Source organism: Harmonia axyridis, chromosome 7 (genome assembly GCF_914767665.1).
Source record: "Harmonia axyridis chromosome 7, icHarAxyr1.1, whole genome shotgun sequence".
Taxonomy (NCBI): domain Eukaryota; kingdom Metazoa; phylum Arthropoda; class Insecta; order Coleoptera; family Coccinellidae; genus Harmonia; species Harmonia axyridis.
The window spans coordinates 10,624,425-10,648,288 of record NC_059507.1 but is presented as its reverse complement, the minus strand read 5'-3'; the positions used below and the strand labels follow the sequence as shown (position 1 = coordinate 10,648,288).

Below are 23,864 nucleotides of genomic sequence, written 5' to 3'. Positions count from 1 at the left end.
CTTACAAACTGGATTTTTATAATAATTTGGATTTTCCTGAGGATTACCAGAGAGCTGTTTGATTTTTTTTCTCGAAATCAAAAGCAGATACTACAAAACATAAAAAAATCAAAAAGTGTTGTACTAGACCAGAGTTTCTTTTCACATTCTTTTAAAGTACCAGTGCTTCATCAAAAAATAGTTCAGGTGGAAAGAATCAGAAAAAATATTACCCTGTAGATTTGCATACAAAATAAGCATATCACAAGATGAAAACTTTGAATCGGAAGATCTATGCCAATTCAAGTTAAATATCTTGTGAAGGGAAAGTGCTATATGAGAAAAAAAAACTTGAACTTTAATACCGGTATCTCAAAACCAAAGCGTTTGCGGATTCATGTTATAGGACTTTTTTCTTAAAATGATCCGAGAAATCTGTCATTTTCATTTGTACACATTAGGAACACCGTTTAGATATAATCAATTCAAAACTGATATCTGCACAATCAAATTGCAATTTGAATGAATCACAATAAATTGTATAACACGGCCCAGACAATTGATCGCTGCGAATTACTTAGTTCAGTGCTTTGATAACTACAGTATTGAAATTTTGTGACTGAAATGGAACAAAAAACCGAAAACAACGAGTAAGTGTATGCCGATTACGAATGCAAAAATCACAGATGGCAAATAACGGACGACGGCGACAAAGCGGATAGATAAAGGAAAATAATGAACCGCGGACATAGATGTGCTCGCAGTAAAAGTACTCATCTTGAAAGCGATAATAAACTCATTAACCGTAGAAGGGTCCGATTTTGTAGTTCGTGTCGATTTCAGAGAAAAGTAAAATGTTTATTGGTTCTTTTTATGAAGAAATTTTAGTTTTTCGTCTTTGCGAGAATTCTGAAATATTATATTTTGGAAATATTGGGGGGAGGGGTATAATTACCCCCCATTTCTACGCCCTTATTAGAAACATTGAAAATATTGCTAGCCTTCCCTAGAATTTGCGTACTAAGCATAAAAAAATCACAAAATATATGACTTAAGTTATAAACAAAAAAATACTATGAGAAAATATAATCCATGAAAAAAAAATCTTAGAAAATGCGGGGCGCTGTCTAAGATATTGCCACAGGCGCTATAGTACCTAGATACGGTCTGAGAAGAGTAAGTAGTGTTCTTGATATACAGGGTGTTTCCTAAACATGCGGCAAAAATTCAGGGGGTTGTTCCTTGGACTATTCTAAGAATATTTTGTCCTTTGATGATTTTTGAAAAACCTATTTGTTTCGAAGATATAGGGGAAACAAAATTTCAGATAATAACATTTTATTATGAAAAATTACATGAAAATTCAACTCAACCTACAAAAACTGTTGAAAATGACCACCTCTAGCCAGCATACAAGCATCCAATCTTCTCCTCATTGACTGCCGAACCCTTTCAAAAACACCAGGATCATTTCTTATTAAGTTACACCCAGCAATGATCCGATTTCGCAAGTCTTCCACATTTTCTACTGGAGTGGTATAAACTAATGATTTTAGATGGCCCCATAGGAAAGACACTGGCCGTTTTTAGTAATTGGAATGTTGTTAAACAAATTTAAAAATAAATTGTACCTACTTAGTAAACACAGTGCGGTACGCATTTTTATTTAAACTATTATTAATTTTAAAAATATGAAAAATGTTGTTCGCCCTGTATCTTCGAAACAAAGAGGTTTTTCAAAAATCATCCAGGGACAAAACATGCTTAAAATAGTCCAAGGAACAACCCCCTGAATTTTTGCCGCATGTTTAGGAAACACCCTGTATATTGCTGAAAATTAATATCTTGTCAACACTTAGCTAATTTAGCGGACACTAAAATTGCCATGCTTCAACAGCAAAAAAGTGCATTTGCTACTTGCCGGTAAGCAAGATAGTCCACTTGAAGCAAATTTGATGGCCGCCAACTAGCAGTTTAGAAAATTGTCGAAAAAAACTTTGATCCAATATAATTACACTTTTGGTTTGTAGTTTTGTCGTATCTGAGAGAAAAGAAAGAAAAATTTCAAACAATTCTCTAGTAATCCTCAGGATAATCCAAATTATTATGAAGATGCAGTTAGTGAGCTTTGATGAATAAATTAGTTATAAGTTTTGGTATTTATTTACCCAATCTGTAGCGAAAATTATTAAAATTTGACTAGTATACTCATCACAAAAAAGTAGGACTACAAGAAACACCCTGTATCTCGAAAACAAAGCGTTTGCGAGACCAAACTTTTCTTCTTGAAATTATATGTGTTTTATTTGTAAGAGTAACGGTTATCAACAAATCCATCGAATTAGGCGATAAAGAGGATAACTTCAAGAACTAACAGAGAATTTACAATAGATACAATACTTATTACAATGTACTGTTTCATTCAGTACAATAGCTCGTAAAATAAATCGTCTTTCGAAAAAGAAATACCAATAGAAGAAACTCACAAATCGGTTGGTACCCGTACATGGAAACCGAATACATCCCACTACGAAATGACGCATAATAAAGCAGGGTTACCAACAGTTCAGAACTCCTTTTCAATTGCGTCGAAACGATGTCCATAATTTTTGACTGTGCTCTTCCCCGATGGTAGATTATGCATAATTTATAAGGGGTCCCTGGAATTATTGAATAATAAGTGGCAGTTTACATGCGATCGAGCCCCGTGTAAAATATGGAGGTTTTGCCCATAAAAGCTGTATTTTAAGACTGCCCTGTAACTAGAATTTCAACACGTGCAAATTAGGCTTGTTTGTCCAGAGATTTTCCCTGTAAGAAAAACTAGCACTCATTGCAGGATGGAGAGAGAAGAGAGTGAGGAATTGCTGTGCTATCTCAGTACCGGACTATCCATATTGTTGATCTAGCTTCTCTTACTCACAATTTTACATCAATTTAATCCAATTAATATTTATTGGTTTCGATAAGACATATAAAAAAAATCACTACTACTTTAAAAAAAAAAATCACTGCCGAATAGTTTCTGAGAAATTTAAAAAAAATGTGTTCTCCCAAAAACGATGCTCAAGAAATTTTACATGAGCGTGTGTTTTTCTATTATTCAAAAGATTTCCGAAAATATTTAAATTATATGGTTCCCGCAAAACATTCGAGAGTTATCGCGTATAGAAAACGTAACAATGCAATCATGAAATTAGGAAAATATACGATGATACTGAGTGCATACAGACTTTCGGAGTTGAACATTTTTAAATTTCTATTTGTGTTTCAAAAAATTAAACCGGCTTCGATTCCACTGCTAAAATTCATTCAAATTTTTCAAATGAATATTTTTACATTCTTCGTTACATGTTTTGAATTGAAATAGAGAATGAGAAATCATAGCGTGAAATTGTTTTTTTTTTCATATTTGATAACACGAACAAAATTTGTAAGGATGTACTGTCGATAAGATTTAATTAAACTCTATTCAATTGTGATATCGATGTTAATTTTTTTTTCCTTGTCATAATTAATATTCCAATGAGCCATTACACATAATTACCACTTTATTATACATAATTATCTGGTGAGAATCACTGAATATTGGACCCCTATCGGACCTATCTACCAAAAAGAAATGATTCTTTTTATGAAATAAAACATTCAGAATTTAAACCATTGAAAGAGATAATGTGAAAATCATTCTCATTTTGAAAAACGAAATCAGAAACAGATTTGTGATATTCCCTGAAAGAATTAAAACTTTGAAAAGAACTCTTTTGTTCCGATTTAGGTACTCTTATTTCACGTCATTTCGAAAACCAAACACGTAGCACAATGTAACATAAGACCATGTGTTTAACAAAGGAACATGTTTAGAATTCAGAAGAGTTCTCTTTTGAACTGGGCACCGCCAACGAATAACAAATTTAAGCGACATAGTCCATAATATGTCAACTCTTTTTCAACAAATCCGAATCTTAATCTGTATTGAAACTACTAAAATAACCTCGAAAATAACGATGAGGATTTTCAATGTTAAAATAGAAAATTTTTTTCGTATTTCACATTTCTTGCTTTTGAAGTGAATATTGAGGGTGTCTATCGTTGAATTTTTGTTTACGAAACATTTTGCCCTAATGTTACACCCTTAGAGGTGAAAAGGACGTGGAGTGTAAAATGAAAGATACCATTTATGTTAGTTAATGTTGGGAATATATTTTTTCGAAATTGAAGTTATAATCATCCTATATAACCGGTGTTTTTTTTCGAGATATAAAACTTTAAGTTGGCATTACTGTTCAAGATGGCGACCGATTTAACAGCTGTCAAGTGATTTATTCTCAGTTTAGTTTGGCAATTCATCATGAATAGACTCACGCCTGAACAAATCTTGCAAATAGTGCAATTTTATTTCGAAAATAATGGTTCTGTGCGGAATACGTATCGCGCACTACGTCCATTTTATTTTGTTTAGCGATGAAGCGCACTTCTGGTTGAATGGCTACGTCAACAAACAAAACTGCCGCATTTGGGGTGAAGCTAATCCTCAAGTGTATGTCGAAACACCGTTACATCCAGAAAAACTGACTGTTTGGCTTTATGGGCTGGTGGAATCATTGGTCCGTACTTCTTCAAAAACGATGATGGCCAGAACGTTACAATCAATGGTGATCGGTATAGAGCCATGATTACTAACTTTTTCATTCCTGAATTGAGCAACCATGATGTCCAGGAGCTGTGGTTCCAACAAGACGGCGCAACATGTCACACAGCTCGTGCCACAATCGATTTATTGAAAGACACGTTTGGTGACCGCCTAATTTCACGTTTTGGACCTTTGGACCTCCAAGATCTTGTGATATAACACCGCTAGACTACTTTCTGTGGGGCTATGTAAAGTCATTGGTCTATGCGGATAAGCCACAAACCCTTGGCCATTTGGAAGACAACATTCGCCGTGTTATTGCCGATATACGGCCACAAATGTTGGAAAAAGTCATCGAAAATTGGAAGTCCAGATTGCCACAAGTTTTTTTTTGTGGATAAATAAAATTCATGTCAACCGAATAATCCATCGTTGTTTTATTGCAATTTAAAGTTCTATAGCTCTAAAAAAACACCCTTTAGATGAAAAATTATATTCAGCGAATGGTCTCGAGTTGGATGAGCAAGAATAAAAACTTTCGAAATAAAACTGAATGATGGACATTTTAGTCCGATTTTTTTCAGACGTTATGAATTCCCTTGAATCCGCACCTGTACAGCATCCACTTTACCTGTCTCATATCTCTCTGCTAATGATTGGATCGCTCCAATAATTCAAAATCGACGAGTGATCCCAACATTATATTCTAAAACAATTTTCATTCATTTTATGAGCTATCTTCCCCATATCAAGTATGATTTATGATATTTGATGGAAAACCACACATTATGTCATTATTCCTTCCGTGATATGTTCGGGAATCGATAAGCGCCTAACACGAATACGAATACGAAACGCCTAATTTCATATTTACAAATGGTGAATTAGAGTTCTTAGTTACTTGGGTTTCATGAAAAAAAATTTTTTGATACAGTACAAGACGAATTAAGGGCATGTATATCTGATGCTATCGATATCAGACTCGAAAATGATCACATATACAGGGTGTCCTAAAGTAGATGAAATAGACTAATAGGGTCGATTTTGAATTATACAAGCGATTAAATCATTTGCTTTAAAAACTGCAATTCCATAAAAAAATTTGCGAAACCTTTCAGTGAGGAACGTTGTAATTTTAAATGATCTTTTAATTTGAGTCACTGAAAATTTTCAAACATGGAAGAATTTAAAAGAATAACTTTTAATAAGCAATGTTGCTATTTTTAGTAACATTGAAATATCTTTAGCCATTCTGTAAGTATTGTAAACAAACTTCTTTTTTGAGAAAAACAGCATCAAACATCTTGAGATTACTCGAAAATGATGGGATCTTCATTGAAAAATTACAATTTTGCTGAATAAAATATGAGATGAATCCAATCTGCTACTGGTAATATTGATGTATCTATGAGCAACATCAACCTTTCCTTCACTATTCTAAGAATCAATTGAATAGGTACATCGTAAAGTATCCGATAGAAAAATTTCAAATACATTCAAAAGTTTAACACGACTAATAATAATTATTTTTAATTTTTCCATAGTTCTAACAAGCACAGTGAGAGTTCTCCAAAACTAATTCAAGTAAAATAAGTCTCCGCAATAAAACTTCGAAATGTGTGAGTACAGGGAGATGTAACTCTTAAATCCAGACTTCTAGAAATGAATCAATATAACTGCAACTAATGGCGCCATCTATTCATGCTCTATTACTCCTAGTAACGATTATTCCTCATCCATACAAGTAGCGCCATCTAACCTTATTCGAAGTAAGTAGTCTATTTCGAAGGCTATTCTACCTCAATACCATAGTATTGATTTTTTTTAGGCGAATATAAATGAAACTGCTCGTGTACAGTTTTCTTTGAAGAGTTGAGAAATATTTTCAATTCTAAAGAAGTGGTAGAATTGATCAGTTTGTATCCATATCAATCCATTAATCTCTACATATTCAATAACAATTATAAAATTTTCTGCAGTTTCTTATGGGTTTTAGGGTGAAAAATGAAAGGTTCATTGAAACTTTCAAAATGATCGAATAAAACCTTTCCTATTACCAATGTAAAGAGAAATATTTCTCAATTTTGACACCTAGTAATGATCCTCATTATTTACTGTATTTATCCGAAAAGAGAAAGCTTAGCAATAGATTATAATAGATTGAGTTTTGGAACTAGTTTGATATTCCTTGTTGCATGTATAGTCTTGAATAAAGTAAGTAACTTTTAATTTCTAACATCGACTCTATATAAATCGAAAAGGCCTTAAAATGAAGTAAAGGTCAGTTCGACCTTAGTATATCTTATGTAATCATTATTCAGTAGTGCCATCTAGACATCACACTTAGATTGAAATCCTTTTCAAAATTTCATATTAGATATTTATATAGCGTTATATCTTCGATTTTGAATATCATTCTATTTTCAGGAAATTGTCAACAGAATAGAGCTCCAAGTACATTGTACATTATGGATAATTCGATCCATTCAATTTCCCAATAAAATTCCCTGCACATGGTTTGAATGAAAAGGTCACCTACCTCTGAATCGACCTTCTTGAATATCTCGTCCTCCTCGTCAACCTCGAAGTACAGTTCTGTAGAAGTGATGGAGACTATTCCAGGCGCCACCACACCAGGAGCAATAAGCTTAGCTTTGGTACTTATATTCACAGGTCCTGCAAGTTGAAATCACCACAATAAGAAAATTGTTCTTGGAATCGAAAAAAAAATGAAAAGACAGCCTTAAATGCTCAACTTACCCGTTAAATCATTATCTAATTCTCTGTCATCTAGCAGTAGTTCACTATCGTCCATCAAGTCCGTATTTTGAACATTCTGATGACTCCTCGTTGCTGCCAAGTGAGCATGGAACTCTTCTCTAGCTTGCAATATAGCGTCTTCGGGGGCTCCATGCTCGATTGCTGCCTTCAAACTAGCTTCTGGATGTGACGTACCTAAGGGGTTATGGACGAACCTCTTTCTCCTTCTGGCATCATCTTCCCAAGCATCCAGTTTCCAAAATTCGGTTATCCTGAAGTGCACAGAGTTATCAAATCATGTATGGTATATCCAAAGTCACTTGGAGGTAGCCAGAATATTTCGATTATTCAAGGGCTGTCCAAGTTTCTAGAAATTCCTTTCGGACCAGTGAATTTATTGCCACACAATACTACTAAAATGAACCCCAGTATTTAGCGAATCGCGGTATCCTCTTCAAAGGGATATCTGGTCAAGCGTTTTTACGGACTAGTTCAAGTGACTTTGGATATACTATACTACTTATCAATTTTTATTTTATTTACCTAGGAGATGAAGGGTCAATATAACCCCAAGCACCATGCTTATTGGACATGATGTTTCTGACCTTTTCGAGAAGACGACTTGCTATAACATTGTCTCTTCTTCTAGCTGCAGTTATGAGGTGATCACACATCCTCTCTTCTTCCTTTCTGTCTAATAATGACTGAGCACATTGACTCTGGAAAGGAACAAATATTAATATCGATGATCTATGCATCCAATTGAACTAAATGCAATGCACGCTAAAGAACTCACTTCAAAATCTGCGTGTTTCAAAACATCATCAGCTCTCATCCTGTTCAGGATGAATTCAGCCTCATTGGCCACACGAACAATGTGATCTTTCATTGCATGAGATAGCAGTCTACCCTCATTGATCAGTTCTATGAAGGCCAAACCAGCGTGCTTTTGTAACGAGTTCTGCCACTCTTGGGAACATAACAGCATGACCAATTCGACAACAGAATTGCTGTTCTTAAAAGTGGTGAGACCTTTTCCTTCCATCAGAAGTTCCTGACCGTGTGACCCAACCAATGTCTTCGATAGGAAGGGCGCAAAATCCACCATTATCTCCCTGAGCAGGGGACATACAGATCCGAGTGCCATCTCTAGTTTTTGGGTGAGGGATGCTTCTCTAGATGGTGTTGGAATGGATATATGTTCTACGATACTGTTCATGGGAAGGTCATCTTCTCTGATTTGGCTGGAGTTCTGGATGACGTCATGCGGTATTTGGACCACTGAGATTTCGGAATGATGTTTATCTAGGAGCAAGAATATATAGTTGAATACATCAATATATTATTTTTTCGAATGTCCTCACCTTTTATATTTCCTTCGATGTCCACTAGACCTGGATGAGAATGAGCCATATTCTGCATATTGCGCGAATCATCTTTCGATTCACTATCTTCGTTTAGATTAATATCTGTCCAGTTCTCATCGTTTGACAGTGTTTTGTTATCTGGTATAGTGATTTCGTTTTGTGATCCCATGTTGTTGAGATCCGCTGAATTTTCAGAATTTATTTCTTCCACTGAATCGGTGCTCTAAAAAAGTTGGATACCATTAAACTTGCAAATGATAAGGAGTAATAACTTAAGAGGGATATTCTAGGCGGATAGATATATCAAGCAGATTGACCAAATGTGATAAGTGAGGCAATCCAACCTATAAGGGTTCTCTCGTGCATTGTATATTTAATACCAAACCAGTGTACATCGACCACATCTGATCTAGATATTTACATTTTTTTTATTTATACATAATATAATGAAGCAGAAGAAATCCTCATCTGTTCATACAACAAAATGATAAAAAACACTGCAAATTTACACTAAAGTTTATTATCGGATTAACGGATATCTATCAAACGAAAGTGTATCAGTGCATCAGGATTACATTGAGTTCAATGTTTGAGTGAAGTGTTGTAAGGAACTTGTTTTTATTAATGAAAAGATTTTATTTCTAAGGGTGCCAATGTGCCAGGCATATTTTTCTAAGGTTTATTTAATATTATGAAAATGTGTTATGTTGATTTTTGATGGTTCACAGTACGACAGAAAAAACTGTTTGATATGAGAAGTTCATAAGAAGCAGAAAGATTGAGTTTGGATGAATTATATTATATATTTTGAGTTGCATTGAACATTTGCATTTATAACATAGCCACAGATTTCCATTTTTTCAGTACAGTTTAAAATTGTATTCACACTGAATGCTTTTGGCAAAGTTATGTTTAAAATGACGACAAATCGTACTATGCTTTTCGTCAACTTACAAATCGAACAGATCTTTTTGCCGGTATTAATATTTTAAATATTCCTCCTTAATCCACCCATTTTTTCTTTATTTTCACTCTTCACAGCAATGAATAGCTTTCAAAGATGAACAGTAATATTCGATTCCAAATACCATGAATAAAAATTAACCATGCAGAAAATATATACAAACCATCTGAACAACTTTCATTTTCCCAGCGATTCGAACAGTTATTCACAATCTAAAAGAATAAAGCAATAACTAAACTACAAACAAGCATTACCTTAGTATTAAAACGAGCATGATCACGAGACCTTGCATGCCTTATTCCATCCAAAGAGTAATCTACAGAAAACCCATATCCCTTAACAGGCGGCCTTTGCCTTACGGTAGTGCTGGTCTGTCATGGGCAAAAACGCCATAGATAAGCCAGTTAGTAAGAGATTAAGTAGGGAAAAATGTATAATATTGATAACTTTCATAGTATTCCTTCGAATTCGCTAATAGGAATATTTTCAAATGGAAATTGAACAGTGAATGTCTTTGCAATAGCCGATAACCAATATCAGATTTATGGAGTTTTAGTTGAACAACGGAACCAAATGAATCATTGAATAACTCCTGGATTTGTTAACAGGCAATTGCTAGAACCGTGGCACCCAAAATAGTCCCCTTCATTATTTTCAGATCAGATACCGTGTGAGGCTCCTATTACAAATCCATCACAAATAATTCAAACAATTTGTATACGTTTTGTAGCAGTAAAGATAATGAACATAATTATGCATCAATCTAACTCTACTCTGGTATAGTAAACTCCAAAATAATCTACTCAGTCCCAATTTTATACATTTCTCAAGTCATTCCACACTGTTGAAACTTTTCTTTCTATTAGAACTAGTGCAGAATCAAACTTTTATATTGGTGTTTTATCTTACTAGGAATGTATAGGCAGTACATTTTCATAGATACAACACCAATATTAGTGCAATTAAAAACTATTTTTACCATCTACATTGTACAGTTTATATCATACATAGATACAGAAACTATAAACGGAAATTTTAATTATTAACATTAGTATAAACATAACAGAAGATTAATAACATTTTGAGGAAAATAAATAAAAGTTAGAAAACTTTGAAAAAAGAGTTAAACATAATAGAAAACGAATAAGAGAAAATTTTATCAAACTTATTTTTTCAACTTCTGTAGATACTAATCTCTTTTAGATTGAACTAAATCCTTAAAACCTACGACCCCATGCAATGTGAGTAGCAATATACAAACCTTCATCGATGCAGGACCCGAGTGGAGTTCATTTTCTTGGCTCATGGAATGGTTATCATCCATGACATAGGCAGTGATAACTTCATAGTCGGTGTCTTCTTGTGTCTGGTTGTGTATAGACCTTGTAGCTGAGAAATCGAGAGTTTAAATGAGACTCCGTTATTTTTAGACGTTTCACAGTGAAATCCACTGAGCAATAAAAGAGAATTCATAAGAATATTAGTATGATTAGATGATTCAAACAGAATTTTCGTTAATGAACTGTACGACAGATTACAGAATCCTCACCTACTTGAAGGTTGCTATTGTCTACAGGAAAGACACAAATATTGTACCTAACTCATCAAATATTTCAATTTAGACTAATATACTCAAGAAAATAACAATAAGGTCAAAGGAAATTTTAAAGAAGAGTACTTATTCAGAAATATCTTTCAGAAATTTGTCAAACACTAGAAAATTAAACATTAACAGTAAAGTAACCGAAAATATAATGTTCGCAATATTAGTTATTGACGAGACCAAACAAACATCAACTACTTTCATACTAAGAGTGCTAAGTGAAAATCTACAGTGCAAAACAATATGTTGGTATTATTCAATGGAGTTTAAGATCAGTATCTAAATAATCATGAAGGGTATTTGGTTGAAAAAAACGTTGTTGGGATGAAATTATCTAAATTACTACTTCAAAAAATAAATAAAATCCTGATCCTCAACTTCATCAATTTACCATTAATACCATTTACCTGGATGGCTAGCTATTGAGTTTCGGTGATAGCGGTGGTCGATTTTGTGGTTATGGTGGTGGGAATGGTGATTGTTATTCAGGTTATGTTGGTAGTGTTGATGTTTCATGTAGGAATGACGGTGGCGGATATAGGTGTGGTGAGGAATTGCGTTGGGGTGGCTACCTGGTAGGAATTGGGGGTAGACGTGGTGGGACCATTGAGGAAAAAGAGGTCTGGCACTCCCTCCTACGTAAGCACGTAAGAAGAAAAATTTTAGTTGCAACACAGAATGAAATAAATTGATTTCCATATGTATGTGGGTATGAGATAATGGAAATTGTTCAAATTATGATTTTAAACATTTTTTTTAGTTCGAATAGCATTTTCAAACAAAAGTACACTCAACATTGAATTGGAGGTGTAGACAAATAATTATTTACGTTTTACAAAGAGAGAAATAAAACGAATTAAATCATCATTCCTAAGAAACATAAATGTTTCAAGCTCCCAACAAATATGTCCCCTAAATTATTGCTTCCAAATTACCAAGAGACTCTTTTTGAGATGTAGAAATCAAGTAGATCAACTCCACACGTTTTGAATAGGTAACTTAATTTAAAGAGTCAAGGGCACTGTTATACTATATTCAAGATTAAAACCTTTAGGTTTTAGGTGAATTTTCTAGTTTTATAGAAATATGAGCAACTTCAAAATTGTCTCCTTTCTTCAGAAACTATTCTTGAAGCGTTGTGCAAATGTTTAAGCGTGGATGTGATAAGTGATGAGGCACTATTTCAAATCCATGTTATCAAAATTATGGATTCAAAAAAAATTATGTTATATTCTGCTAGAAGTTTCTCAATGTCGATTGACTGAAAAAGCATAGCATACCTTGTGGACTATTGGAGTGATGTGATGTTCCGTTGCTTTTGGCAGGTACAGGTGGTGTTGCAACCCTTATCGAAACTGGTGGTTCGAGGATGTCCCTGTACTTGGATACCATCAACACAGATATGAAATAGACTATAGCTAACGATAGGAATTGGGCCTGCTTCGTTTCTTCCTGTAATTAAAGAGTATATAACAGAAATCACTAATCGATTATTTCAAGAAAAAGATGAAAATATGCTTATACAGGGTATTTCAGAATATGATGCCGACAGTGTGAATCGTTACGAAAAAATTTATCAATTTCGCAGTAAACTAATACGTGCCACGTCTTCGTAAACCGTTTGGACAAAAAGTCCTTCATGTGGTATACTGATGGATCGAAATCAGAAAAAAGTACAGTTTTTGGGGTGTATAGGCCTAAAACGGGGATTTCTATATCCCTAGGAACTGAGCCCTCTATCTTGCAAACCGAGACACTAGCTGTCTATACTTGCGCCCAAGAGTGTCTTAAAAGAAGCCTTAAAGGTGCGCGAATTCAAATCACTATGGAACACATAGTGTACCCAGGGCTGACTGGCCTAAAAACCACTCGCATGGGAAAGTGAGTTCTGGATATACACGAAGCAACGGTAACAGTATCGACGGCCGCCCTGGGTTTGTATGAATAGGTAGGGTTAAGAACAAAACATTTATTTGGTCGCAGTTTCCGGTCGGCTAACAGAGCCGTAACGACCCCGATTCAGTGAAATTATAATAATAATCATACCACGTCTCTGTATATGACTGCTCTCAACCTGTTGACATCCATGTCTTGAAGGAGCTTCTCCGGATCCTTCACAGGTGTTGAATTATTCGACAAGTTGTCAGCGACATTCTGAAAGCAATTATTTTCAATTTTTCCTACTGGTTGGGAAGTAATATTCGAGCTAATATGAAAATCATTTTATTCGGGATATATTTTATTCAGGTGCCTCAAAACTTACCTTGGGTGAATTCTGTACACCCCGAATGAAAGACTGGAGGTGTGCAGCTTTGTGACTGGCATTAATGGAGGCAGGTGCAAGTGATAGGTGCGGTCGGCTTCTCTCTTTGCACTCCAAACAATTTCGCACTGCGCAAGTGCAAACCTAATACAAGCACATAGACAGTTGTCAAAACAAATTCATGCATAACACAAAAGTGGCAAAATACTTAAAATTATCAATGTGCTTTAACATACAGAACAATCTCATCATTTGATTGCATTATTTACATTTAACTTCAAATAAAAATTGGATCCTATCAAGACTATTTCTTGAAATAAATATGACCTGTTTTCCACTTATTTTATGGGCACTACTACAAAATAATTTTATTCAGAAACATAATTACACCTTCAGTTGTCATTTGACTCATACTATACACTACAAATAAAGAGTTGAGATAATAAATGTTACATGAACAGATAATGGCGAAGTTTCTTTTCTCAATTGCCTAAAAGATGATCTATTTCATCTACTCAGTTATATAATATAATCTAGGAAAAGCTATCTCAAAAATATTTATCAATAAAATTATATCCGATTATGAATATTCCATTTTCAATTAGTTTTTTTGTGTGCAAACGTACCAGTCTCAAACACTGCCTCAAAATTCCTCCACTTGACATATTTTTCTCTGACTCAAGCTCCCCGAAGTTCAAGGAACTAGCGAATATAAGTACATCAGCCATATTGACAAGTCTTTGAAGGAACGATACTGCTACTTCAATAGGCATGCCTTGAGTAGGCTCTATCACATCGAGTTCACTCTGAAATTTAACTTGGAATTATTTAGAAGAAAACTTATAGGAACTTTAATAAAGTACCGGGAATTGATCATCAAAAAAATACGCTTGAAGTTGGAACAACTGATCTCCAACAAATATTATCTAACAACCACTATGTTTTCTTATATGGCACTGGTCTACTTTTTTATTTTTTCTATTGGCAGACATGAAAAGTAGTTCATTGCCATTTCGAAAATATCTTCGGAAAAAGTCTTCTGATTGAATAATTTGTTGGCGTCAATGGGAAGTGTATTATTTCGGAAGGAGATCACTTCGAAGCAGACTTTCTTGTTTTTTTGTTTCACTGACCAATTCCCGGTAATTTTTAGACCCAGTAGTATAAAATGGAACGTACATTCGGAGACGTCGCAGAAGCTAATAATGGCAGCAATCCCCCACAAGCTATGATCAAGTTGTCCGCAAGTTGCGATATCAAATGTACGGTATTCACAACAAATATGGCGTTATCAGTGCTGTTAACGAAGTCAAGCACAGACTTGGTTGAATGACTGCGCCAGACTTGGATGTCGGTCTCTAAGGAGAAGAGGACGTCCGATAGAAGTCTCTGGTGTATGTACGACCATTTGAACTCTGGTATCCTGAAAGGAGGTCTAGTCGGTCCAGGGCTGAACATAGGCCTCGATGAGGTAGAGTTGGATTTAGCGTATTTATTACCTGAACAAAAGTATTATGAATAGAGAAACGAATTTCAGTTTTTTTCCTGTGTTTTCCGGAAGTTAAAATGAATGAATAGAGATATAATTCAACAATGAGGTGGAAAAAGAGATATTACCTCCAAAATGATTTGGATCCACCTGGGTTGAAGTTGACGCACTTCTTGGTCGTCTCTCTTCCGAACATTCATTAATTGTATCATTACTTTGGCTGTCTAAGTGGTTGCTAGGTAGGCTGACTCTTCGTTTGGGTTCTTCTAGAGGCACTGTTGCTGTAAAATAATTCATGAGCGATGTATTCAATGCAGAGTTTCTCAAACTTATAGCTCCATGTCCTTCCTATCAGGGAAAATGTTCATCAATACGCTACTACTAATAGGTCAGCTTGTATCGAAAGATTTAGCCCAGAATTCTATTGTGCGAAGAATAGAGGATTCTGCTAGCTCAATGCTAACCTAGCAGAACCAATCGCTTAGTTATGGACAAACTGAGTACACCATAATTTCAAGCTCACGTTTGAACAAACGGTGAAATTTCTAAATTTAGGTTTCAAAAAATCTCCTGGGTTCTCCTTGATTTACCGTTAAGCTAGCGAAACCCAATCATAAAGAAACTCCCGAGAATAAAACACTGAAATATGACAACAATTATGGTGTAATCAGATTGTCCATAAAAAATCGATTAGCATTTGGCACTGCCAGTTCAGGGTGATGCATGTCGCCTTAGAAAACACCTCATGAGAATGGGTCTAACAGAAAACGACGAGTGCAGATTCTGTGGGGAGGAGGAACAAACTCCGGATCACCTGGTGACGGAATGCCTCGCCATCGCTAGCCAACGCAAAATCTGCTTTGGAAACGAAACTTGTAGAAGTGAGGAATTAGCCTCCTTGAAGCCATCCCAGATATTGGAGTTCATTAGAACTCTGGTACTGGAAAGCGAGCTGTAAGTCACGTTATGGAGAGAATAGCTCTGATGGGGGGTACGATAGACCGTTAAGTCGCAGTGAAACGAAACATCCTTAATTGAATCTGAATCTTATGGTGAATCTACAAGAACCCATGATATATCTTTGAACTGAAGAGCAAAAAGAGTTCGTAATAGAGAGAAACCCCAATTTAATGAATAGTTTTTGTGCAATACTTACTATCATTTTGGGTTGACGCATCAACTTCGGTCACCTTTTCACTCCCACTGGGGTTTGGAAAACTAGGAGAAGAATTATTTTCGACATCGTAACTAGGATCACAGATTTTCGAAATCGTTGGAATGCTTTCAACTGAAGGCACTTCACTGTCCTCATCTTTCTGCGAGTCATCTTCAGTACTTTTAACGACATTGTTTTCAGAAGATTTCAGTTCACTTGTTTCATTAGGAATGTTTTCAGGTAATTCATTATTTAGACTAGAATTAATATTGGACGGTTCTAATTCTACAGACACAGCACTATTTTCGAAAATTGGCACAGTTTCGGACTTTCTGTTTTCAGTTTCTAGATGTTCACTAATGGTGGATTCGTTCGGTTCATCGATTCTCACATCACCTTCAACGCCTTCAGTTGGATTAACGTTTTCGACTTCCTCTTGAATATCTGGGACAATCTCAGGGGTGGGAGAATCGGATTTTGCTTCATGAAACACTTCGGAGCTCTCTTTGGATGCCTTCTCCTCGGAAATATTCTCCTCTGAAGCCTTCTTTTGAGCAGCCTCTTCCTCTGACAACTTCTGGTCTTCATTTGAATCAGTTGAGATTCCTTCATCATGGTTACTCTCTTCTTCTAAAGAACAATCGAAAATGAAATTAAATAGAGAAATAAATACATAGATTTTTAGACAATGATTAATTAATAAATCTTACCTTTTTCAGCCTTCACTATTTCATCTTCCTTCTTATCTTCAATAGATATAACTTTGATTGGCGACCCACTGGTAGCGACTTCAACAAATTCATCATAATCAGTAGGAGTTTGATATCTCTCTGACAAATCACTGTCGAGTATATCTCTTTCCGGACTTGTTGGCGAGCCTGTATCTTCAATACTCTGAATGCTTTGCTGGGAAACGATGGATTTATCATTTCTCTCTTCATCCTCTTGATCTTGCGTCAGCGTGGACTCCATGTTAGCCTCCTCATCTTCTTTAACAGAGTCGACAATGCTTTCAACGATTTCATTTACAGCTTGATGTATTTCTTCCTTAGACAAAATAGAAGGGGGAACTTTTGAATTTTCAAGGTCTTCATCACAGTCTTCCAAGAGTTTCTCAGACTTTCTTATTATTTCTTCCACAATTTCAGTTATAATCTCTGTCGATTCCATTTCTTCAGCATTCTTCGCAGGAGATCCGAAACTAGAACTACTTCCGGTATGCAGACCATTGCACACCACCATCTGATATTCACAAGGCTCGGGTGTGCTCTCAGCTATCTGCGATTTCAACGGCGAGTCCATGGAATAAGGTGAATCTTTGCCTACTTTAACATCACTATAAAGATCACTAGTCCTCGAGTCTAAACTAACACCTTCACTATCCTCGTGTTTCGCAGTGTAAGACATGGGACTATCTTCTGACATGTTGTAGTCGCAGTTACAGTGATGATCAGACTTATCATTACCATGTGCGATTTCGCGCATGTTTCCTCTACCATTCCATCTTTCATCGGGATCTTCTGGGCAACCGTTCGCTATAGCCTGCGTCTGATTTTCCCATCCAGAAATGGTGCTAATCGGATGCTGCTGCCTCACCAAGGGATCGGTTATGTTGTCGGCACGATGGCGTTCATAGTGCTCGTACATCTGGGCGAACTGAAGCTTGAATTCTTCATAGGAAACCTGGAGAAAACAAAAGTAGGAGATTAATTCAGCTTTGAAAAAACGCGTATCAGGTATTTCTCTTAGAGCGGATGACATTTGACATAATGATTTACCTTCGAATGCACTATGGCGAGTGTATCCACCCATACTCTCCAGCCTCCATACTCATACTTGATAGCATGGTGTAGGAGCATCCTGAATAGAGAATAAACCATGTCTGACAGTTTCTGTTCTTCGGTGTTCTTGGGATGGATGTAAGCCATCGCGATGAGCCATTCCTGCCAAACCGACATTTGCAGAACAGTTCTCCTATTTTCCCTGTTGTTGTTACAGAGAAGCGTCATATCTGACAGGAACAGTTTCTTGACCTCCAACAACTGCTCGTCTTGCTTCGATTGACGCACCAGTGTGGCAACAACTTTGAGAATCACTGGAAATTTAAATAAAGCCGATTAAAGCAGAGAACAAGTCTAGGAATGAAGTGGATATTTGAACAAATAAACTTTTGATATCGTTCGAACGTTAAGTGCCTCAGAAGATATTGTTCCCGGCGACAAATGGACCTCCTAATGTTAACACAAAATGTCAGTAGAATGCACAGTTCAATTATGAATGGATGAATGGATAAAACTTTCTCTATTATATCATCACATATGACTTTAAGATTGTGAAGATAACAACATATTTGTCGAAACATTTGTTACACGATATTAAAGATTCTGTGGATTAGATTGAGATTGTTACAACTTCAGTAGAACAAAATGTATACTGCAAACTTCAGGAGAATATCTTTACAGAATAAATTGCAGTCTGAGGTTCGAATAAACCTTTCATCCAGCTAGATTCCCAAATTCAGACCTCAAATCTGTATTGAAAATTTCAAGTCTCTAGTTATAACTACAGAATACAAACATTGACAGACGCCTGAAACTAGCAGTTAGGCTTTTTGGTATGTAAAGGGTGTTTTTTTAGAGCTATAGAACTTTAAATGGCAATAAAACAACGATGAATTATTCGATTGACATAAATTTTATTTATCCGCAAGATAATCTTGTGGCATTACATTTTAAATATGATTTCTGGCATATGACTGCCACTGGCTGGCTCGGATGTAGTCCAATCTGGACGTCCAATTTTCGATGACTTTTTCCAACATTTGTGGCCGTATATCGGCAATAACACGGCGAATGTTGTCTTCCAAATGGTCAAGGGTTTGTGGCTTATCCGCATTGACCAATGACTTTACATAGCCCCACAGAAAGTAGTCTAGCGGTGTTAAATCACAAGATCTTGGAGGCCAATTCACAGGTCGAAAACGTGAAATTAGGCGGTCACCAAACGTGTCTTTCAATAAATCGATTGTGGCACGAGCTGTGTGACATGTTGCGCCGTCTTGTTGGAACCACAGCTCCTGGACATCATGGTTGTTCAATTCAGAAATGAAAAAGTTAGTAATCATGGCTCTATACCGATCACCATTGACTGTAACATCATCGTTTTTGAAGAAGTACGGACCAATGATTCCACCAGCCCATAAAGCGCACCAATCAGTCATTTTTTCTGGATGTAACGGTGTTTCGACATGCACTTGAGGATTAGCTTCACTCCAAATGCGGCAGTTTTGTTTGTTGACGTAGCCATTCAACCAGAAGTGCGCTTCATCGCTAAACAAAATGAAATGGACGTATTGCGCGATACGTATTCCGCACAGAACCATTATTTTCGAAATAAAATTGCACTATTCGCAAGCGTTGTTCAGGCGTGAGTCTATTCACGATGAATTGCCAAACCAAACTGAGAATAAATCACTTAACAGTTGTCAAATCGGTCGCCATCTTGAACAGTAATGTCAACTCAAAGTTATATACCTCGAAAATAAACACCCGTTATATGATTCAAAGGTAAACGAGTACTTACTGGGATTTTCAAGTCTGAAATGTGATTCGGGTTCAGGATGTCTCGTGTACAAAATCTGCTGGCTGATGTGCTCCGTCATAATTTCGAACAGCACGTTGTATGTCGGTAATGACAGACTATCTTCGTTCAGTAAAAGCCTTTCGGCAAGGAGCGTGTAGAGGTTGTGGGGACTCATAACGTCGTATTTCCTCTTGTGGGTGCTCCTGCTGAGGAAAAATCCCAGCAATTTCAGAGCTTGTAATCGTATTAATTGACTTTCGGAAGCAAGGAGTTTGAAGATACAGCGCACTCCAAATTTAGCGTCGAATGCAGGAACCATAGAGGATGGGTGTTCCGACATCAGAGATATCAGCATCTGGAGTACGTCGTGAAGATTTTCATCCTACGGAGAGGTTTAATCATTCAATTAAATTGTGATTATATCGGGCAGCTATGGGTAAGTAGAAGAAAAATATGGTAGTATACTAACTTCGTGGATTGTAGTTAAGTAATTCAGTATGCTTTGCAATTCGTCATCTTTCACACCATTTCCAACCATTATAAGTTGTTTCAGGAAGAGTAGTATATATGCCCGAATTGCCAAAATGTCTTTCTGGGCAGGCCTAGGGCCATCTGCAAAAATAAGAAATTTTGATTACTTTTTCAAACCTTTTGAACCTTTCCATTCCTTATATTGTACATAGTCAATTCAATATTGATAAACTATTATTCTAGACAACCACTTAAGATAGGACCAACAAGTATTACATCTTGTAAAAAAGCTACGATGTATTCTGTATGGGTTCAAGACAGTGATCAGTATATTAAATAATGAACAAAAAATAATTTTGTACAAAAGTTTGGTAGAGTCTCACTTGAATTACGGCATAATTGGTTGGGGAGGAGTCTCTAAAACGCATCTGCGTTCCCTTGAGGTAATTCAAAGACGTTGTTTGAGATGTATTCTGCAGAGGAGATACGACTATCCTAGCAACCTGCTATACTCGGAGACTAAAATATTTGACCCAAGACAACTATTCTTCATAAGTGTTGCTACAGTTCAATACAAGTACAAAAATGAATTAATCACCTACGATCACAACTATAAGACCCGCCATAAAGAAAGTATTGTAATACCAGTCATGCACAAGTCGGTCGGCCAAAGGAACTATAATTATTTGGGTCCCAAACTTTTTAGCAGTCTACCAGAAGAACTAAAATGTGAGCTCAACCTTAGAAAATTCAAGAATAAACTTAAATGTTATGTTCGACATGCTTCCCGTTCTGAAATGCACGAGATGATCGAGAACTGAAAGTGACTTGTTGTCACAAATGAGTTAAACAGTAATTTTGTGTTTTATCGTCTTTTGTCTGCTTCGGCATATTTGTTTTTATCATGTGACAATTGTATGCTCGATCTATTTTAATGCTTTTATATTTATATTTTTTACTTTTGAAATTTTTGTTCATGTGGATCCTTTTGGATTTTTATATATTTGATCACACTATATGCTATATATTCTTACACACAAGCAGACGTGCTCTGCTTCGTAAGTATGCTCATTTATTCACCATTCCAAAAATGTAATTAATTCTAAATGTATACTTTAATTGAATAAATGATATTATTATTATTATATTATTATCATTAAACTGAATTCAGTATTGATAAATGTCACAAACTGGCAAGGTGGTGTTTTGATAATCGAAAAAACATTGCAAATTTTACACTATGGTTATTCAAATCATTAGAAAATGTAGTGAAGAAACTGCCAATGGTTGTTACATTATATTTTTTCATCCTTCTCTCTTAAAAAGTTGGAATGATTTCAACTGAAGGCACTTCACTGTCCTCATCTCTCTGCGAGTCATCTTCAATACTTTTAACGACATTCCATAGTACACTTTTCAAAATGGAGCTTCTGTTTGAGCTGTACAAATTATATGCACGTGTTTTTGATAAAGTAATTTAGGGTAAACCTCATGTAACATTCCCAATGCTTTATCGCATGAAATTCCATTGCCCATTCAAAATACATAATAAAATGGAGCACTATGAACAAACCACGAAACAGATGGCGGTCATAAGCTGGATAAGTATAGATAACATTTGTGTCAAAAAGGAACTTCAATAATCTTCTTTGGCATTCTCTTCAAATGATAAACTAATAATGTCTTCCTTCCAAATGAAACGATATACTATTTCAGATTTAAGTTCAAACAGAAATATCTAAGGTATCAAAAGCCGAAGGATTCTGATGTCAACACAAGTAATACTTAGTGTGTTTAATCCTAGAGGCTTACTGATCAAAGGGAATAGAACGGACAGATTATAGCAAGATGAAAGAGAATCATTTCCGATCTGAAGACAGGAATGAGATTAACCGTTTTATCACGATAAGCATCTAGGAAATGAAATCTTGACTGAAGAACAGACTGAACCTCGAAACTATAACCCCATATTATTTTCTGATGTGCTGATTTACAAGAGTGACGATTATAAATGTACATAGACTTCCTCCAAAATTCAATCCTTGTTGCATGAAACGATAAACAATATGATTTTCTCATTTTCGGTATCGTAATCAGTTCATTACAGTACCAAAAACAGTGCTGTAATGAACTAATTACTATCACATGCATATTTTTATAAGAGATTTAAGGGAATTCAAATATTATCCAATAATATTATTTTAAATTGAAAATCTCTGATTGAATTTCATCCGTAGAAAAAATACGAAAATCTATTTCATTCTGTAACTGAACTTACCCAAACCCTTCGGTATTATCCCACTCTTATTCCTCGGATTTGTCACCCAGTAATAGTACTTGAGCGTGTGTACAGTCTGCAGAACCGTCGAAACCCTTCTCACGTTCGAGTAGATCTGTGTGTCCGACAGAAACTCTGTGGCCAGATAGGAGTACAGTTTCGTCTGGACAGGAGCCGGTGTGTATATCCAGAGTGCTGGGTTGAACAGCACGTGGTCCAACAGCTGCCAGGTCAGAAATGAAAAGCAAAACAACTGACTCAAAATTGATCTATCTGTCCCACGTACTTACCCATTGACATGTATATACTTGCGAGAGTGGAGAAGATAATAATTATAGCGTTGACTTGAAGCATAGAAGGGGGGTTAAAATAATCATGATGATCTTTACACATGCTTGGATAAGTACGGGTTGGTAAATAAAAATAAAAAGCGCAAAATAATGCTGGTTTCAAATGGAAGATAAAAGTAGATCATTCAATATTTCGTTGATTCAAAATCATTCGATATTTTGATATTACCCAGTTAAAATGAAAAAAAAAAGTACAATTTGCACTTTATTGAAATTTTGATTTGAAAAAACGGAGATTATTCCAGAATCACCTCGCTACATAATTTGTTTTTATTTAGAAATTCCATCATAAATACAGCAGCATATTGAACTCAATATTCCGCGTTTTAATTTTATGAAGAGTTTAATTATTCAAATTTTAATCTAACCGGAAACATGCAAAGCTCTCTGGGCACTCCAAGTTCTTCACAAACTAATTGGATATGCAAAAAAATTACTAAGCTTATACTTCTGCAATTAGGATCTCAAGCATCATTTAAGCTAGGAACAAGTTCTCTGTTGTATTCGTAGATGCAATATGGGTCGAGGTTTTAAAACTTCCGATTTTGGGAAGTTTTGAAGTTTGGAGGTTGTTGGGAGGGAAATTCATTCTATTCAACCATGAATTGAAGATAATGATTTTCGATGCGGAGGTTTGCAGTCTTATATGGTTTGTGGGTCATAACATGCTCATAAACTTATTGTGTTTAATGGAATACGTACTTCAATTTTTTTCTCAGACATATAATCAATCTTATAACCAAATCTTGAAAGTTTGTCATGAAATAAGGTGTCTTTTCATGGCACAGCTAATTTGCTGACAGACTATTTGAGATTTGCATTCAAAATTTTCTCTAGTTTCAAAGGGAGTACACCCAACTGGTAGACAACAATCACTTGTGTGATTAAGACTAAGAAAATAAATGTCTCCAGAATAATAACCAGAAACGGAATCAATTTTGTTGAGATTGGTGAATGATAACTCCTCTC

General features: G+C 35.6%; 1 protein-coding gene across 6 annotated transcripts in view; it reads right to left on the bottom strand.

Moving 5' to 3' along the window:
* LOC123684381 (neurobeachin) overlaps positions 1–23,864 on the bottom strand; it is a 372,530-nt gene that overhangs the window by 155,319 nt on the left and 193,347 nt on the right. The window contains exons 14-33 of one of the 6 annotated variants that reach the window (XM_045623617.1): positions 22,546–22,798; positions 20,266–20,408; positions 19,797–20,178; positions 17,993–18,309; positions 16,925–17,897; positions 16,215–16,844; positions 15,187–15,339; positions 14,749–15,068; positions 14,196–14,375; positions 13,570–13,713; positions 13,353–13,460; positions 12,587–12,758; positions 11,714–11,941; positions 10,965–11,092; positions 9,958–10,074; positions 8,737–8,962; positions 8,169–8,677; positions 7,916–8,091; positions 7,373–7,644; positions 7,152–7,288 (exon numbers count right to left, since the gene is read on the bottom strand). In XM_045623617.1, coding sequence (XP_045479573.1) covers positions 7,152–7,288; positions 7,373–7,644; positions 7,916–8,091; positions 8,169–8,677; positions 8,737–8,962; positions 9,958–10,074; positions 10,965–11,092; positions 11,714–11,941; positions 12,587–12,758; positions 13,353–13,460; positions 13,570–13,713; positions 14,196–14,375; positions 14,749–15,068; positions 15,187–15,339; positions 16,215–16,844; positions 16,925–17,897; positions 17,993–18,309; positions 19,797–20,178; positions 20,266–20,408; positions 22,546–22,798 — 5,568 coding nt within the window. The remainder of the gene's footprint in view (positions 1–7,151; positions 7,289–7,372; positions 7,645–7,915; positions 8,092–8,168; positions 8,678–8,736; positions 8,963–9,957; positions 10,075–10,964; positions 11,093–11,713; positions 11,942–12,586; positions 12,759–13,352; positions 13,461–13,569; positions 13,714–14,195; positions 14,376–14,748; positions 15,069–15,186; positions 15,340–16,214; positions 16,845–16,924; positions 17,898–17,992; positions 18,310–19,796; positions 20,179–20,265; positions 20,409–22,545; positions 22,799–23,864) is intronic. The other 5 variants (XM_045623618.1, XM_045623619.1, XM_045623620.1 and 2 more) reach the window with 5 other exon arrangements.